At 40.5% G+C, this 20,521-nt stretch overlaps 1 protein-coding gene across 2 annotated transcripts in view; it reads left to right on the top strand.

Annotated features, from left to right (window-relative positions):
- LOC108033124 (acetylcholine receptor subunit alpha-like) overlaps positions 1 to 20,521 on the top strand; it is a 98,947-nt gene that overhangs the window by 26,084 nt on the left and 52,342 nt on the right. For both annotated transcript variants that reach the window (XM_050885576.1, XM_017107340.3), the window contains one exon: positions 15,768 to 16,461. In XM_050885576.1, the coding sequence (XP_050741533.1) occupies positions 16,407 to 16,461 (55 nt within the window). In that variant the 5' untranslated portion in view covers positions 15,768 to 16,406. The remainder of the gene's footprint in view (positions 1 to 15,767; positions 16,462 to 20,521) is intronic.

Raw genomic sequence — 20,521 nt, 5'->3', positions numbered from 1 at the left:
TCTTAGGATTTTCGCAGCGTAAACTTTTGGCCAGAAAGTTTTCCTAAGGTAAAGCCAAGCCAGCGCCAAAGCCAAGAAGGGAAAGGGCGAGAATAGGGCCAGAACGGAAGGTTGGTCTGCTGGCCTTAGATCAACAGAAGTAGCCGGGATACTCCAAAACAATGAACTTTTAAAGCGCCTCCTGTGGCTATGCAGCACATTCACTCACTCGCACACATGCACTGAAAGAAAAGCTCTGAAAAATATTAAAAACTGCTACTTTTAAATCGAAAATTAACTGCTTTGGTCCAAAAAACTAATGAAATATCATTTGTTCCTCACACTTTATTTCTGCTTGTGCACTAGTGTATTTTTGCTGCCAAGAGCTCTGTTATAAAAAGGCAATCGAGCGTCAGGACCACTGCGCCTTATGTCCTTAATGCGTAAATGTGTGTGTGTTCGGACTTGATGTTTTTGTGCTTCTCGGATCCATGGAGCATTTCACTGTTTTAATTTTCGTTTCGTTTCATTTGCTCTTTTTATAACCAATAACCATAAGCGGGTATATCGGTTTCTGGGCCAGCAAGCGGGATACCTTTTACGAACTCTATTTTCCCCGATTTTAAGTTACATTTTTATTTCTTTTTCCTTGTATTTTAATATTTATAATAACTTATAGTTGTAAATTACTTATAATTCTCAGCCGTATAAATGTATATAAAATTTAAAAGGTAAAATTTTATTTTGGAAAGGACGGGAAAAAAGGCTTTAAAGGATGAATTTCCCATTTAAAATTTAAAAATATGTATTAAAAGAGTTTTAATGTGTATCTTCTTATCTTCAATTTTCAAAAGCAAGCTAAAACGTTTGGTTTTATTATCAATATTTATTTTTCTCATAAGGTATTCACTCGAACCATGATAAGCTTCCTTCTGGCACACTTATGAGAGCATACGTTGTTCCGTAATTAGAAAATATGTATGCTGCAAGGAGCCAGAGTCTCGATCCAAATGTTTGCCCACTAACCATTTTTTGGAGATTTGTTTTTTCTCTCCTTTGGATTTGTTTTTTCTGCCTATTTTGGTTTTTACTTGGGCAGAAGGCCGACTGCAAATTGCGTTCTCGGCCATATAGACAAATACATAATAACAATGCCCGGGCAGCAGGCCGCACACACGCGCACACACTCGCACAGCAAATATTATGGCCAAAACAATCAAAAGTGGCAACCACAAGGCAAATAAAGAGGGGCGAAACAAAAAGCCAGGCAAAACAAAACGAAATGTTGGCCGGCAGCTAAAAGGCAATACGAAATGCGGAAAACAGAGTGCAGAATGGGAGCGGCTACTTGGCCAGCTGGAACTGGAGGCCGAGTGCTGGCTGCTGGCTGCTGAAAACTGAAAAACTGTACTGTCTGGGCCAAATAATTTGGCCACTTTCGAGCCCACGAGTACAAACACAGGCCCGGCACACACACACACACACACACACACACACACACACACACAATAAATAACTCAATTGCAAGCTATTTGCTGGGAAAGTTTCCTACGCCCTCGGGCGGCCTGCTGACTTATAAAAGTAGCCAACACCCCTTCCGCCCGCCCCCTGGAAAAGCGTAACACTTTTCCCCCTTTTCTCCCGTTTCCCGCCCCCATTTTTCTTTGCTCTTGGCATGCAAAATAGTTGTAAAAATGTAAATAACCAAAGGAACGAGCTGGGCAAAATAATTCATTAAAAGAATATCAAGTGTTAAAATTCACACAATTTACAAAAACACAAAAGAAAACGTTGCCATTGGCAATTTTCCGCCCGCCTTTGCGTGTGAGTGTGTGTGTGAAGTGGGGTGGGGTGGGCTGGGGAAAGGGGGTGGAAATTTTAACCACAGGATAATGGGTTGCCCGGGGCCTGGGCACAGCAATTTCGATAGTTACCGCCGCTTTCGAGGCGGCAAATTAAGTTCGAGCAAAATGTACGCAAGTGGATAAGAGGTAAGCTTCTTAATTGCCCATAGTTTGGGCCAGCAAATTGATAGTAAACTCATTGTAAGAGCTTAGTTGAGATCTCTGGGTTTATTGGGACTATAAAGCATAAATAAATGTTTATAATAGGCATATTCAAACCGTTCCATGCACTTTTGGTGCTTTATGAATGAAAGTGGGCCTTAAATGGTGGCAATCATGAAACAGATCTATGATCTATAAATATTATAGATTTAACTAACTGATTGGATCATAAGATAAAAATAAATGTTTACAGTAGGTTCTAAACAATTCCTTACATTTCGGGTGTTTTATGAATAGAAATATACAAATATTTGAACTATAAATATTATAAACTTATCTAACTGATTGGATTTATTTAAAAGTAATTATGACAACCTATAGCACATGGGTATCATTAAATTTTTTGCTGTTAGATTAATTTAATTAATTTTACAATTTTTTAAAATACATTTTTCGACACTCAATCAAGTGTTATAAGGCAGCAATTAAAACCTAAGTGATGCAAATTAAAATTCCTGTAAAATATAGGCATATAAGTTCGAAAAAATTATAGTTTAGCTCCATTTATTAAACTAATATATTGGAATATAAGTTCCTAAATGTTGTTGATTAGCTGTCAGGCGTTGAATTTAATCATTTATTTATGCAAATTCACCAGGTTAGTCAAAAATCTTCCAAGTGTGATTAGGCCGCAAGCAAAACCTAGATGATACACATCGAAGACCAGCCATTTCCGGCTTAAAAGTTAATTAAAGTCGTTCTCGAGCAGGTAGACCTTTGTCCAAACTATTTATTCGAATAAATTTACCAAGTACCAGGCCGCCAGCAAACCCAGACACTTTAAGGACCCGGCTCGGGCCCAATTTAAGTCGAGGGGGATCCTAAAACAACTGTTTTGCCAGCAGCTCAAAACTCATTATTATGATTGCTGTTATTTTTGACAGCACTTCGGCCGGGCGTATCAAAGCCATTAATGCGAATAATCGATAAGTTATCGTTATTGCTCAGCGCCGAGCGATGCTGTTTATGTTGGGGCTTAGTGAATCGAACAAAGCCGAAATGAATGCATAATGAATCGCCGGAATGGCTCGGCCTGAGTGCCCCCCGCCCCGCTGCCGGCCCAGGAGCAAAGTAAATGAATAAATGCAGAGCAATGGCCGTGGCAGCCATATGGCTTTGAGGACATTTCTTGAGCCGGTTTCGGCAAGTCAACGAAATGTTAAATAAGCAAAACGTGACTTTATTCGCAAAATTATCAGGCCGTGGTTTGGGGGCACTCCGGGCTAGATGCTGCGGGGTCGGTTGGGGGCAACTACGGGAAGTCCAACTAAACACCTTTGCCAGTCATCGAGGACTTGCCCTGTCAAGGGGAGTGTTCGGAACTTAAGGTGCTGAAAATTGGAAAAGATATGCATTTTTTCTCAACATTAATATTTTTTTAAATTAAAAAAAAAATAATAAAGTAGAAAAAAATTAATTTATAACTCAATTAACCAACAAACTATCAATTTTTTTTATTTAAGAGGTAAGACTCAAAAAAGTACATTTTTTAATTGGTTAAATACTACATTTTTTAAGTGGTAAACCTGAAACAATATTATTATATATACAATGTTGAAATACTTGACAATATACTCGTACATGAAACGTTCTGAGTAAAATTACCAAAAATGAGGAATGTATTTAAAAGATTAAAAAAAAAAAATGAAAAATAACAAGAAAATTTCTACAAAAAATGTAGAATGTGTTTAAGAGATCATTGACAAAATACTACATTATTTAATTGTTTAATCTGAAAAAAATATAAATTGATATATAATTTATAAAAAATTAGAAGTAAAATTGCAAAGATTAAATGAAAACAATATAACTTCATAGCATTCATTCTTAGCAAAACTAAAAAACGAGGAATGGGTTTAAAAGGTCGTTAACAAAATACTGAATTTTTTAAATAATCCGAAAAAAGTATATGCAAAATTCTAAAAAAGTAAAGCACTGTTATAAGACCTATATTAAAACTAAGGGATATTCTTTCTTATTTATAGTTTTATATATATAGAATGGATGTTTTGAAGATCGAAAACCTTCGTTCGGCACATAGGCGCCTATGTTATATATAGGGCTATAAGGTATGCACATAAGGCTGTATTTCCGTGTCCTGTTCGTCCTGTTGTTGTGGTTCCTGTTGGCTTTAAGTGCTGCTGGCAGCTGACGACGGCCGAACAAAACAAAGAGCGGCAGGAAAACAAAAAAAAACACTCACAAAAAATAGTCGAAGCCAAAAATTGCTGACAGCATTTTTGGAAATTGGCGTCGAAGGCTGAGCAAGGATTCTGGCCGGGGGGATGGGTGAAAGGAGAAAGGAGAAAGCGGACGGGAGCCGAGAGAAGGGGCGCCACGAGAAGGGGCGACAAGTGCGTCTGACAGGCGTGGCATTAAAGCCGCCATAAAGCTCACATCGACGCTTCTGCCTTCCCTGTTGTGCTCTTAATGTGGCCAGCGCTGTGCTGTGCCGTGGCCAAAACCAAAGTTTGTCATAAAGTGTCAAAGTGAATTGAAAATTTCCATTAAGCGCTGCAAATCTGCAGGATCCGCGCTTACCGCACAAACCGCGCTCACAAAACCACAGCCGAAAACATTGTTGCACCAGCAGAAAAAAGGGGGGGAACAACTAAGTACAAAAAAATAATCACAATAATTGAAACATCCTCGCTGACAAAGGCGCTTGTAAACCGATTCGAATAATATCAATTATGGGCCATCAGCGAGTTGTAGGGGCGGAATGCGTGATTTGGTTTTTAGTCGGTTCAGTTCGATTCGCCAGTGCTGTCATCTCGATTTAATGAGGTTAATAAATGATGGAATTTCATGCTAAAATGCCACAATGGGTGGCAAATGTGTAATTTTATTAATGGGCAAGTGTTGTGGGGCGAAAAAAGCATTTTCACTTTTTGCGGGCGCAAACTATTAAGCAAACAATTAATACATTTCTGATAGGTTTTATTCATTTGATTGGTATTGATTCTATTTTACAAGGGCAAAGCTATGGTTATAAATTATGGAATTTCGAACTATTAATTAGGATATTAATGCATATTTGATGGCTTTTATTCATTTGATTTATAGTAAAGCATAGTAGTGAACTCTGAGTTCTCCCCCTTTTTCCTTACATTTTCTAAATTTTCAGCCTTAAATGCTGCAGAAGGGCTCGGGTTGCCCTCACACATTTTTGACCCTCACATATTTCCATACTTCCATTGAAATTCGCCTGAACGAACCTACATTTCAGCCAGTTCAAAGTGGCATTTTCCATATTCGTTTTGGGCGCTTTGTGCCTTTGACTTGGCCCGTCGTGGGCCATTGTTAAGCTGCTCCTTCAGAGGCCAAAAAAAGAAGGAACGGAAAAAATGGCCCTGCCAGGGTTGCCACCCCCGATTGCCAAGAAGGCGACGGATCCTTTGGCGAATCCTCCTTTGTATGCACTGTATGGTGTAGATCGAGATGGGCGAGCTGCTGGTACCGCACATTGGGACACTGGGCAAAATAATGCTCCGAAATTAGCAGTTATATTTTGGAATTTGTAAAAAAAGATCAATATGTCTTGAGTATTTCAACAAATATCTTAAGAAACGGGCGCAGAAGGGGGACTTTTTAAACTTTAAATTAATAAGCATTTTCTCCCAGTGTGGCGTCGTGTGCTCCGCGTCATGATTGATGCCCAGTTTGCGCGAGATTTCGTTTTAATGCCTTTGACAAATCCGTTGGCACAAACGGGAGGAGCGTGAAGGGCCGCAGGACCTTATCCCACGTTGTATGGAAGGACAGCCGGAGGATCTGGGGGCAGGGCAAACGAAACGAGGCGAAGTCTTAATGACAAAAACATTGGAGCGTCAATTTTTTTGCCAAATTCTTCTGCTTGTCGTCAACGCTATGTCCTTGTGGCACTCAACGTGTGAAGAAGAGGAAGCGAGGCGCAAGAAAAGGACCCTTTAAACATTTTAAATATTTTTAAAATTCAAAAAAATTATAAGTAAAATTAGAGATTTGAAAATCAATTTGTACAATTTAAGAATAACATAAATGATATGTTTTTAGAAGCCTTTGTGTATCCCCTTTTATCCCAGTTAATTTGTATTAGAGGGGTTAATGGTTCAAGTACCTTTGAGCATGATGTGAAGAATGACGTGCTAGCGTGTGACTAAAACAGGACCTCTGCCCCAAAACTCCGAGCCCAGATGAACCCCGAACCCACTTCCACCCGCAAAAGGCAATCTGCTAAAAGAAGGCAAAATATTTGCTCAAATTTTAAGCATTGAAAGGTTGAAAGGTTCGACACTTCGGGGGCGTGTCAAGAGGAGAGGGCAAACAAAGGCGAAGCTTAGAAGCCATGGACCAGATGAAGATGAATGGACGTTAAGCGCGGCACGGAGGAATTAGGAGGAGACAGGCCGAAGGATTCCGCCGGATGACAAAAGATGATGACGACGAGGCGTGCGATGATGAGTCGGTTACAGGGCCAAATAGTGAGAACACTCGGGAAAAAGCACTCAAAGTTAGGCATCCCTAAGAATAAGTAGTTTTTAGCTAGGAAATAATAAGAAATATTCATAAATAATATATACAAAAAATCGTGTAAGCAATAAGACAACGAAATGTAATCATTGTTTTGGAAAGTAGTGACTTAAAAATATAAGTTCTTTTAAAATTCATAATATTTATTGGATTTTTCTCATTGCACAAAACATATTTCTTTGTAAAATAAATGCGGCATTTTCGCCACAGTGCTGGCCATGCAAATAGGGCAATTAAAATCTAAATTAAATTTAAATTAAATTTCTTTGGACAAAGTTTCACTGATTCGTGTTTTCTGTTTATTAATTTCGGGTGATTTCATTTCCAAAAATTGTCAAACGAAATTAACTTAAAATTTTGACTGATGACAGGGGGTTTTCGGTTGGTTTTAGGGGTTTTTAGGGCAGTTTCTGGGACTTTCAAGGGGATTTTAGTGCCTGTTGTTGATGGTAATGTTTTGTGCCGCTTGCAGCCACGCCCCTTTCCCCCAACCACCCCTTTTGGATCATTCTCTCATGGCGTTTGACATAAAAAGCATAATTGATTACACACACACACAGACCGCAGGCCGCGCCCCCATTCCAAAGCCGCCCCCTTTTGCGACCGTGTTGGAGGCAGCTTATGACGTTATTCAATTATGGCTTACTTAATGCGGAAAATTTGCTTTCATTTTGAACCGAAAAAATTGCATTTGCCTGCGGGCCAAATGCCATTAGAGGCAGGGTCATAATCGCGCTGTGTGGGTGGCTTAGCCAAGTTTAAATGGCCAGAAACGAGCTCAAGAGCCAAAAGTGCGGGGCAAATGGTTGGGGTTTGGTGGGCCACACGTTAATGTGTTCGAATGGGGACCGAGTGTGTGGGTGCGGAGTGAGTGCACTCACAGTCTCGCCCCTGGATAAATTCGTTAGTGAGTGCATAAATGCTTTATAATTTATTTATCGCTGAAATTAGAAGTCCATAATAAAATATCACTTTCCTTTGATCACTTTGACTTATTTGAGTAAAGGCATTTTTTTCTGGAATTAAATATTACAAAAATATCTAAGATAATTTTTAAAGATTTTTAAATGAGAAAAAATAGTATAATTGTATACGCATAGTCTGAGATAAAACATATTTCTAATGAATATTTTACTGCCATTTTAAAGTTTCTAACTTATTCAAGCGCTGAAACTTTAGTACATTTAAATTTTAATAGCTTTCGCTTACTTTAATTAAAACACAATCAAAAGCCTTTTTGCACTGCCTGTTCAGAGTTAATTTAAAATGGCCAAAACTTCGTGATGTGGGAATACCCAAGGTATTCACATGCTCCATTCAAATGTATTCCCCAGGCCGGCTGAAAGCTCATGCATAGTTAAGGCGGCGTCAAAGGATCCCGCCGAGCGTGGGGTGGGTTTGGTGGAAAAAGAAAGGAGAAAACGGTGTGGAGCGGGTCCAGCAGGCCGGACCGGAAGCCGAGCGCCAGGAACCGGAAGTGACCGCCTGCTTCCCAGCCTTTCGGTGCCTAGTAAATTGTTTTAATTATAATAAAATTTGGCAAAGCAATTTGTTGTTTCAAGGTTGTGGGCGTGGCCGAAAAACCGGCAACGTTAATGCAAAACAAAAACTTTGTGCCTTCTAGTTGGAAAACTGCTTTCCAACGAGCGTGTGCCATTATATATTGTCATTTGGTGCACTCAACGAAATATTCATGGTGATTCACGGCTAGTTTTATTATTATGTGTCTTCCTGTGCTTGGGCGAGAGGGGCGTGGTCCATGTTAAACAACAGCAACGCACACAACTTCAGAGAAAGGACACACGCACACCCACATAGACGAGTTGACAATACGAGTGGCAATTATTTAACTTGATTTATTTGCTTCAGTCAACATGTGAAGAGGCGGTCGCCGGGGGCGTGGCCCTCAGGAGCGGCATAATGAAGCGGCCGGGCAAATTTAATTAGAGCATCCTCCACAGCTCGCTGGCCACTTCACCTGGCCAGCTGAAACAGAAACAGAAACAGAAAGCGAAACTGAAACTGAACTGAAGCAGCAACAGAGCCATCAACATCAACGGAAAACTCAACTTTAATGACAAAGCAAACCATTCAGAGCAACTCTCCAGGGCCGGGCTAAAACATCAGCCAACAACTGCGGGCTTTGCCAACCCATCATCGCAGCTCTGAATACCCTGTAAAGTATAGGATTTAAATTACACTTTAGAAGAAGGCAAAAACATTTACGCAAAGATATAGTTCGCGAACTCTTTTTAGATCCTAAATTTTAATTTACAGCTTACATAGCTCTGAAAATCCTGTAAAATTTTGACTTTAGATATTATGTTCCAGAAGAAAGCAAAAATACAATTTCTATTATTCTTTGATATCTTCGAAAGATAAAAAACGCGAATTCTTGGGATCCTGCAGTTTTATTTTGTCGCTTACATATTATTAAAATTATGAAATGATATTTGTAAGCCCCACTTAAGAGTTATTATAAATATTAATTTAAATTAAATAAATAATACTCGTATCTGTAGTAAAACAATAATTAAATAAAATATTACTACTTGTACACATGACGAACAAATATTATAAACTAATAAAGACATATTAAAAGCACTTATATTTCGGTACCACCACGTTCGAGTACCGTCCTTTTGAAGGGTATCAACATGGCCATTGCCTTGACAACTATTTGGTCAAGTGTCTCATTTTGTGTATGAGGCAAACAAGCTGGGACAAGCTGCATCGTCTTCCTTTCAACTTTCTGTCAATAAAAAAACACAGAACTTGAGCTGCAAAAATGTGCAAGGATCCCCCGGTAACCCCATTTATTAAGGGGGCAGGGGGGCTTATGGCAGCGATAACAAGTTCCACGCGAACGGATCCTGTCCAAGCGGAAACGAGTAAAACTGCGCCTCATCATAACAAGCCTTTGCGAAAAGAGCGACGAAGAAATTGCAGTTCGCATTAAAATGAAAAAATATTGTAAGCAATCCAACTAGTGGTGGGCCTGTCGGGGGCTAAGGGGCCAGACGGGTTAAAGGGTTACCTCAAGTGGATATCAAATGGCCCTGGCATTAAAACATTAATGTCAACATCAAGTTGGTCAAAGTCCGTTTGGGCAAGGCCCTGCGATGATTACTTGAAGAGTAGATAATTTGGTTTTTAATTTTAATACATTAATTGGGGTATCATGAATGTTAGAACTAAAATGGCAACTTAGCTTTTAAATAAATTAAGAATGTATAGGAATTGAGGTCTAAACACGAGTGTTTGACTGCCGAAGCAGCTAGCTCATGAATTCCGGCTAGAACTAGTTGGGAATCATAAGTGCCCAACAAGGGAATACGTTTATGATAAGCCTTTTCCATTGAAATTTTTATTTTTTACTTGTTTTTAGGAAATGATTTGATGATTATATGTTTTACGTTATGATCAGCTAGCATGTTCTGTATGTCTTATTAAGGATGTATGTACCTTATAGGGTAAAAAATATCTCTTAGCATATTGCAAACTTCCTTCCTTCTGCAGAGTACACAAATAAAAGATATTTTCTACACTTCCCTTGTACTTTCCCCACACCGAACCCATACATATTTTTGAAGACATATTTGATGCCATGTGGATGTGTCGCCATGAACTCGTATAATTCATGGCGGCTTAGTCGAACCGCATCGAATGGGGCAATAACCCGTCACATAGACACTTGGGATAATCTCGAACAAGATAATCAATTCTCCAGCTCGTAATTTGTCACTCGAACTCGAGCGGGCCGCAGCCTGCTAGCAGCGCTTTAAACAGCTTATAAATACAAAAGAAATGAAACATGGTCGGAGCACAGTGCGTATGAGCAATAAATCTTTTGGCGAATGCCAAAAGGAAAAATCCAAAGTAAGTAGGCAGTAAGCAAGCAAAGACAAAGGGGAAAATGGGCAGTGGAAATGGGAAATGGGGAATGGAAAACGGGCGAGAGAGAGGTAAAAAGCACAAATCACAGACGGCAGCTGTGACAGAAATCAACTGCCAAGGCGAAGGCGAAATTGGGGGATATTGGGGTCTGGGGAAAACTCGTTTGGCTGCCGGGCCGAGGCCCCTTTTAGAAAGACAAAAAGAAAAAGAAAAAAAAGAGAAAAAAAGGAAAATAGCAGGGAAAAACCGTGCAAGGGCACGGTGCAGGTTGACGACTGTCACCTGCGAGTGTAAGTGTGCGAATTGCAGGCCACCGAAATGCAAAACCAGCGACAAGGACACCCAAGTGGGCGGGAAAACCCAAGGCAAGCCAAAGGACACCAGGCCATAAGTAGACAATGAGTTAAAAGGGAAAATCTAGCATCGGGTGGCGGATGGCGGGCAACCTCCCTTCAGTGATCCTAACCCGCAGATATATATGCGCACATATATCCTGGCCACAAACACACACAAACAAGAAAAAACAGGGCGCAGAGAGCGCAAAAAAGTAGGCAACATTAAAGATGCCAACGCAAGGACAAAGCTCAGCTGGTGGGCGTTTTTCAAGGGGGCGGGGTCGTGGTTTAAGGAAAGTGGCCATAAAAAAGGACCCCAGAAATGTGTGCGGCTGAGAGCGATTGAAATGGCAGAAATGCGACTGCAAATCGCACATTTACACTTTGAAAAACATTTGGCGAATAAATATCAGTAAATAAGGTAATTCGAGGTACAAATTAAATCTTCTTTTACGTTTTTAACAAAATTTTTTGTTTATTTTGAGTAAATCACTTTCAAATGCAATTTTAGATGTCCAAAAGTATGCTGTGACGAAAATACAGCACGATTTTTTGTTCTTCTAAGCTTAAAAATATTGTTGCATACTTTTAGACACCTACAACTTTTTTTTTATTCTGTGGCGCAACAGTATGAAGTTATATGCAATGTAAGTTATCTATCTAAAAATGCCTAATTATTTTTATGTATAAGGAATAAAGATGATAAATAAAAATAAATGATTCCTAGTACATACTGATATTTTTTTTAAATTTCCTGACATTTTTGACTGTGCCCAGTGTAATTAACTCTCGAAATCAGCGATTGCTCGCAGTGTTGTGAATTCATAAATACGCTTGGCAATTGATCAAATGCAGCGACTGTTTATGGCTGGCATGTGTGACTATATGTATGCACATGGATATCGGGGCGAGCGAGTATATAGCTTTATGTGCCGTCGGGCCAATAATGCCGCTCAATTTGAAATGTTGATGCCCGATGATTATGTTGATGACGCAGCATCATTTGGAGCATCGAGTGAGAGATTTCTGGCTGGGATCTTGGTGGCAGCCGCCGCATTCGACTGCCAGTGGGTGAAAGTTGGAGGAAGGCGGGAGCAAGTAGGAGAGAGTGGGCGAACCAACTAGAAATGCAAGGCACATTGCTAACCCCACTTCATTGAAAATGCTAATCGCACTCATTACACGAAATATGCATGTAATAATAGCAAAATCAGCAACAACCAGACAACGACCGTGGCGACAGAGACGGGGATAGCGGAACGAAAGAGACGGGTATAGCAGGGTGGAAAGAGACAGCTGCTGCTGAGCATGCGAATGAGTAGCCCAGATGGTAATGATGATGTTGATGCTGATGCTGATGTTCATGGAAATAAAATTGTTGCCTTAGCCTTTGTTATGCCTCTTATGCCAGAAATATTAAGAAATTATGGGGGGAATAATTTTGGGGGTGTTCTTTAAATGATAAGAAATAGTCGAAGGTACCACATGAGTGTTAATTAGAAAGGAAATCATTTTAAAGCTTTACCCTGGTTAAATATTACTTATTTAAAGAAAACTATTAGTTAGAGGGATACAAAATGAATTCTTTAAATTTAAATAACTTAATTCATTAATTGTAATAAAGTAATTTATTTAACCAGGCCAAATCTTCGCTTTCGTTTGGCTGTTTTCCAGCCACTGGTTGTGGCGGGAAAATAACTTAGTCAGACTGCATAACATAGTTATTACGCCCTTTATCCTCGCACGCTGCTCTGCATGATTAGGGGTTAAGGGTCAGGGGTCAGGGGCTCACCCCATTTTCTTTTTTCTCTCCTTTTTTGCCCCGCCCTTCAGCTTCTTGCAGACTTGACATGCCGCTAGCGCCGCCTAATGAGCGCCCATAATGAGCGACAAATGTGGTGCGGGTGGCTTGGCCTTGCGGGAGTGGGGCGGTGGAGCGTTGGGGGTGGTGGGAGGCCAAAGGCCGTGGCAGTGGCAACTATCGCGTGATGACGGGGCAAATTGGGCGGGCAGACAAACGGAAGTTGACGGCAAAAAATCGAATTTCTCTCGCGCTTTTTGACTTAAGTCCCTTCACTTACCCTCGCTAGGGGTATTACAACATTAATCGCTTGAGAAGATTTTGCGATGGTGAGTTATTATTAAAAATCTCTTTACTACAATTTTAGAACTAAAGGAAAACAAATATTTAAATACACAACAATGCATAGCAAAACAAGAACTTTATCAACTTACCTACATGATTATCTTATAAACATTTTTTAAGGTGACCCTCTTCAGAGAGAAAAATTCTAGAAGTGCCAGAAATAAATGCAAACAATTTTGGTACTGGAATTAAGCCATTCTGCTGTAGATATAAAACGTAAATATAATTATTTTTAAGTCCAGGATATACACAGTTTCGATGTACAATAATGCACTCCCTTTTCGCTCTTGTCGGGCTGTCGTTTCTCTGGGTTCTTTTGGTTTTTTTGTACATTTCGCCATGCATTTAATATGAAAAGACAACAGGCGAGGACAGGCAGGTCCTGGCAGGACGAGAAGGAGGAGGAGGACGCCAGGAGGACGGCGTTGCCTTGCCCTGTCAAACCATCAAGGCGCTGGCAAGGACAATGGGGAAAGTCTTAAACGCTGTCAACGTTGGCTTTTTCAAGCTTCAAGTGGCAGGACGAGAAGGATGCGAGTGCGAGTGCGAGCGAGCGATGCCCCTGGCACATTTTTTGGGAGACAGACAGAGAGACAAGTCCCCTCGCCTTCACTCGTGCGGCTGTTTAAATTGACACTTGGCATCTTTTGTTGCATCAAAAACGTGTCGTCCTCGAGTCGGCCAGCCTTCCATCCTGCCATCCCATCGCCTTATCCTGCCGCATGCCGCATGCTGCATGCCACCTGGCACCTGGCACACCTGCCCCAGTCGCAGGCGCTGCAGGCGACCCTTAACCCTCTAATTAAGATTCACTCGATTCATTACCCCAATTTAAAATGGAAATTTCCACAAAGATTTCCTCGAGAGTGCAGGCAAACACACGGAGGAGTTGTGGAAAGCCAGGAACTAATTTGAAAATGTCATCAGTTCAATGGGAACAAGTTTTAGAAAATATAAATATAATTTGAATTCTATAAAAAATATAAACATTAATCTTAAGTTACTAAGCTAACATTTCGTTCAAGAATACCTGCATATTTCTAACATTAAACCTAGGATTTATGGGTAATTTTCTGCAATGTTACAGGTATGTCACTGGGGTGTTAAGAGGGTTACAATTTTGACAGCGTCAGTGGGAAAAAGCCACGGGGTGGGGGGTTAAGGGGGCGAGGTGGGAAGGTGGGAAGGTCATGCACACTCTTATGACATTTTCTTAAATTACTTCCGAAAACCTTTTCACGCCCTCGCTGAATTGCTCATTCATGCCACTCCCCCACCTGGCACCACCGACCCCCCTTTCCCACCCCCGCTCACATTTTCCCACGCTCCCCCTGCACATTTTTCACACGTTTCCCACCTTTGCAGCCCCTTATTTCGCTCAAGTGGCGACTTAAAGTCGCCCTAATTGAATTGCGCAATAATGTAGCAACTTTTCAGGGGCACTTTCTTTTTTTAATTTGCCATAACTTTGAAGTACATTTTTCCATGAATTAAATTAGGGAAAATAGCTGGGGTAAGGATGTAAAGACAGCATTTCTTAAATGCTTGAACAAACGAAATGTTAAACAATTGTTTTTTACTCCACGAGGCATGTACGCCATCAATGTCATGTCAGGCTTATTTACGCCGAGCACCGCACGACAACTTTGCTCCGGGGAGATAAATCAAGTTCAAAGGTGACAGCAGGATGTTTCAAGGATAACCTATTGATTTTCCTGGGCCATCATTTTGATTAAAATGTATTTAATGAGTGCCTAATAGTTGAGTAGCTACATTCCATTTAGGACTCAACTATTCAGGCCAATTAAAATGCATTTACAGGGCCTTACAAATTAAAGTTGGGCAATCACTCGGCCACTCAAAGGACTTTCTGAGATTATCCCAGCTCGTAAAAAAGGGACACTCGCTCGTCAAGTCTCTGGCCGAGTTATTAATTAAATTAACAGACCCAAAGGAGGCGCCGGAGAAGAACAAAAACTTTGGGCCTGAATGCCGTGGGATACCTTTGGATCCGGGGTAAATGAATTACGCAAAATTAGCAATTAAAATTCACAAAATGTTTGCGGCCCAGGACTCGAAAAACTCTCCACTCTCATGTATACGTACATAAGCATTTCAAACAATCCAATTTGGGTCAGCGGCAAGAGCAGAAAATTAGAATTAAATCAATTTGCATAAACAGAAAAATAAGGCAAGTCCTGAGAGGGAAAATTTATTTGGGACTCGCTGCTGGGATTGAAAACTTTATTGTTCCTCGAGAACAAAGCGGATGAGCTGGGCTAAGTAGGTGTCCAGGGAAAAAGGTGAAAGAAGGTCTAAGCCTAATAAATCACCAGCGAATTTTCTTATGTCACCTTGTTTTTTCTTAATACCAAATATTTTGGGAAATTATACAAAAGCTTGACAAGTTGAGAGACTTTACTTATTTAAAAACAATAAAAGTAGGGTGTATTTACCTGTAAAATTAAAGTATTTTAATTAATCTTCTAAGCCAAATTTTCTCCCAAATATTTTAAGAAATTACAAAAACTTGAATAAGTTGTTAGACTCTAATTATTTAATACTACAAAAGTAAGGGTGTACATATTTGTAAGCCCATTTCTGAGCCCATTTCACTCCCTTAAAAGAAATCCTCTCCAGATACACTTATGGTAACATTTTTTGCAATCCCCGAAACATGCCAAGTAGTCCCTTCCGGGACTCGAATTCCTTTTAGGGTGTGAAAGCTTCCCGGTCCTTTGATAAATTCCCACACATACATTTCCCCAGCGAAATGAAAAGAAATTTTTTGTTTTTAATGAAAGCACTAATTAAATGTGTCCTTTCTTCCAGGACTTTCTTCGCTCTACCTATCCCTCTGCCTGCCAGCCTTCGCGGAACAAAGAACAGATGGAGGAGGAGCGCAGGAATGAGGCGATGTGAAGCCAAAGGACAACGAGGACAACAAGGAGCAAAGCCAAGGCAAAGCCGGAGGAGGCCACCAAAAGGAGGAAAACATACATTTGAAGAATTTTAATCGAAAACTGCCAAGAAACAAATATATTTACAAATATATTTATATACCTAGTAAACAAAAACGAACATACATTAATATATACTATATATATAGAGAGAGAGAGAGGAGAAATATGTTATATTTACTATGAAATCGAGGGGCACGAAGGCGATACCCAGAATAATAATCGATGTAAATAAATGCTGCCAATTCGAGGACACTGCGAATTAAAACCGCAACTGAGATGCATAAAACGCACAACCACAATAAGGAAAATCCGCAACACATGAAGAAAAAGTTCACTTTTCCCGCGACAGCTGCGCCTGCGCCCTAAAAACCAAAAAAACAGAAATACCGGCACGGGATATATATGTATATCAGGAAGTAGGAAAGATTGGAGCCGCCAGAAGGGGATTATATATAGGGCAGATCCACCACCGCAGCACAGGCAGAAAAGGCGTGCAGAGGGAAATGAGATGAAGTGGTTTCAAGTGACCATAGATATGATTCTTGTGCTTTCATTTATATCAAGTAAGTGCCTCGTATTTATTAGCCTCGACCCAATCTGGTTTGGCCTACCCACTCATCTGGCATCGCCGAGCCCCCATCCCAAACTCGAACCTGAACCCCGAACCCCAATCCGCAACCGAATCCGAGTCCTGGTCCCAGGCCCCGCCACCGAATCCCCTCGATTCGAGTGCCATTCAAACAAAGCCCGTCGACGGCAAGGACTCGCAACACAGCGCAACACAAAACAATCGCATGACATTCGCCCAACATCCTCTCAACACTCAAAACATTCTCCAAGTTCCGCCGGCTCGGGTCCCCTCGAAGCCTCCCTCCCTGGAAAGCCCCTCGAAAACCCCCTCGATTCTGCGTATCCGTGTGTCCATTGAGGCGCTCGAGTGTCCTGAGTTAGTTATGGGGGCGGACTATCGTGCACTCGGAAAATAGTTGGCTCAGTGTATGCATAAATTACAAAAAAAGACAAGTACCGTGCACGGAGAAAAAAAGGATAAGACATATCATCGTTTAGATGAAATTCGGGTCACCCTAATATGATCGCCATCTTGCTTTTGCTCTCTTTTTCTATTTGAGAGAGTTTCTAATATTGCCGTCTCGCTCTTACGCAAAGTTATTAGAGAAGCTATCTCTTTCTCTTTTCTCTCATTTTTGATTTTTGAGAGTTTTTAAAAGAGAAAAAATAATAAAATATACTTAGTTCTACGCGAATATGCAAAGTATCATAGGATCATCCCTTGGTTTACTTTATGTGTACTTAAGTGAGAGAGAATTTAAGTAGCAAACAGTGGAAAATATCAAATATACTAAAAGACGATCCTTTGGAAATTTTTCCTCTAAGCTATCTATAATATTAATACATAAAGAATACAAAATATTTTTCTGCGTGCCTTGGGCAAGTGGGGCAGCCAAACAATCGGCGGCCAGGAACGCTGGGATGATGAGGATCCTGCTGGGGATTTCCAGGACCGAGGTTAGCTGTTATTGTCTGTGCCAGGCTTTATTGCCAAAGCTTAATTTGGATTTTGGCAATTGCCGCAGAAAGAACACAAAACAGTCACACTGACGGCCAGGGCAACAAAAAAAGGAATAACAAATGTAACAAAAATAAAATTCACTTGATATAAACGATTGGGAATTGGGATTAATGTAACCGCTTGGGATCGTAGTCGAGAGTGTTGGTACCCTTCTTGTATAATTTATTTAGGATTTCAAGACAAAAAAAACGAAACCAAAAAATTCAGAAAACATATAAAAACAGGACAATTCCTACCCATATAAATATGAAAATTGGCAATTTTATTTACCTAGGCTTAGAAAAACAATTATCCCTACATGAAGGTTTTTGCGAAGGTCGAACGGCGAGTTTCAGAAAGTTGTCATTGCCGCAAGGTAGGCAGGGTGGGCGCACATTTGGTTGGCTGGAAATGGAAAGTGGCGAGGACGTAACAGGATGAGTGGGCTAATGCAGCCGAAAAGGGACGAAGGACAATGGTCCGGCTGCCCCTTCGTTTTCAGCACTGGCTTCGGCTCCTCGGTCTCCGTTTCAGAATCAGTTTCAGTTTTAGTTCCATTTGGCGTCCGCAAAATGAGGCCGCAGCTTTGTATCTGTGTATCTGTGCCCCCGTATCTGTGTCTGTATCTGTATCCGTCTGCGTGGCCAAGTATCCGTGTGCGAGTGTGTGTGGCTGCATAGCCGAAACTGGCACAAGGCAGTGCCACGCCCACAATCAAAGCAGCCGCCCCCACTTCTTGGCCAGCAACGCATTGATTGCGAGCCCGAGCCTGCCCTTCTTGGGTTTTTTCTATATAGTTTTCCCCCCGGCCCAGCCGGCCAACGCCTTTTGTGCGTGTTTTTCCGATTTGATTTTCCATTTTTTATGCGCATCGCGTCGCGACGCGTCACCAAGGCCAGCCAGCATTTAATGGGTCCGCCCACTATTTATTCACTGTGTTCACTTTCACTCCCTTTCACCGCCCTTCCCCAATCCCAAATCGAAGGCCCACAAAGAAGCAGCTCGGTTTTTTGCCACAGCAATTTGGTAGTATTTTCAAGCACCACTGGGATCCTTGACAGCAACATATGTGCCGAGCGACAACTATTTGTAAAATAAAATAAATAGAACACGCATTAATCACCATTGAAGCGCTTTTTATTCGGACTGGAAGCGCAGGTCTAGGGTAAATCAAGTTGGTAAATAAAAGCACGCAAACCCTGTCGTTGCTAGCAGAAAATAAATATATTTTTAAGGCATAATAAAATGTGAGGGTTTATTTTTCTGACTTTTGATTTGCTGGATGCAGCTTGTGCCGGACAATTAGGGCTACTTACCATGTCTCAAACAAGCTTCACTAGGAGAGAGAACAAACAAAAACTAATAGATCGAACAAGGGCGAAGAACAGAAAAAGCACTGCGAGGGCAAACATAAATCTCGAAATTTGTTTTGGGGCGCACTCTGCGTTCATTCTTCTTAAACAAGCATTGAATTTCTTTCGATTTAAAAAGCCATAAATTGCGCTCGAAGAGCTTCCTGGCTGTCTGCTGACTGGCCTTAGGGCCGCAGCCGAGGAGTTCGGCAGTGTGGGGATCCCCGGAACCGCCAGCGTCCGAAAACCCCCCAAAAACGTCGGAAAACCCCCCGTAAAACCCCAAGCGAAACCGAATCACAGAGCAGCGCCCAAAAGCGGGCAACACAATTTTTCATGTCATCATTTTTCGGGGGGCCAAGGCATCGGGCAAACATAAATATAAATGGCAGTAAAGCACGCCCCAAGCGAGAAAGAGAGGGGCAGAGAGGAAGAGAGAGAGAGAGAGAGGGCAGCGCACCAACACACATGCACTGCCATCAATGGCCGCTGCAAATGGCTGCTAATGCAGCTGCATCAGCCGAAGACGGAGGAGCAGCCACGCTCCGCTTTGTGGCCATTAAACGGGCCACACACACACTCGCACACACACTCACACAGCCGCACTCACACGTACACCGGGAAATATCAATTTCAAAATAAATAGTAGCAAAGCGCTGGGAAATATATAGATTAAAATATAATACGATCCCACTGGGGAAAATCAAAGGAAAGTTCTACCTGACTTAGAAAAAATATCACTTGAGTAGCATGATTTTTGTATTATTTAAAATCTAAAAACAAAAAAACTTCAATTTAATTTAATTTAATTTAATTACATTACATTACATTAGTACACATATTACACAAACATTTTCATTAGATCTTAAAGCTTTTGAAAAACGTTTTAGTGCAATTTAAATAATCTCTGGCTCGATAAATCAACATATCTTTAAAAATATACCACTTAATATCTTATTAGATCTTTAAATTTAAGAAAAACGTTTTTCAAAGCTTATTAAATAAATTTAATGATTAATTAATTACATTAAATGCAATTTAAATAATCCCTGGCTCGATAAATATTTAAATATCTTATTGGAGAAATAAATACAATAAATCAACATACTTGTATATTTAAAAATATACCACTTAAGTAACGATTTTATTGAATTATTTTTTTTTTCATTTATCGATTAATTTATTTAACATTTTCAATACTTATTGATTTAATTAAAATTATTAAGATGTTCAATAGCTTTAAAATTGTACGAGTATAGTAACCAATCATGCACTTTTTTCACTCTTTTTTTTTAAAGCATAACTTGTTTTTATCAGTGCACAAAAAGAAGCCAGGCCAGGAGAGTGCATCTAACGCCCTCTTTTTTCTTAGCATCAAACGACAGACGACATCAAGCCCATTTCCACAGCTTCGTTTTCATTTTCCTCTGCCCCCTCCCCGGGTCTTCCACTTACTTATTCCATGACTTCTTATTTCAAGCGGCGGGTCAAAGGGCAAACTATAACTTTGCGGCATATAATACTCACAAAATGTGTCTTGCCCTCCAACGGCATACTTCATTGGGTTGATAAATTCAATGCATGTTTTTATAAAGCATTTCGCAAATGATGTACAATAAATTGCACTTTGAGTTTGTTTTGCGACCATGAGGATTTTATTTACTAGCTCTGGACTTCAAAGAAAAGAGTTGAATCTATTGG

Source organism: Drosophila biarmipes, chromosome X (assembly GCF_025231255.1).
Source record: "Drosophila biarmipes strain raj3 chromosome X, RU_DBia_V1.1, whole genome shotgun sequence".
NCBI classification, from domain to species: domain Eukaryota; kingdom Metazoa; phylum Arthropoda; class Insecta; order Diptera; family Drosophilidae; genus Drosophila; species Drosophila biarmipes.
The sequence above is the reverse complement of the archived record's forward strand: the minus strand, read 5'-3'. Positions and strand labels throughout refer to the sequence as shown.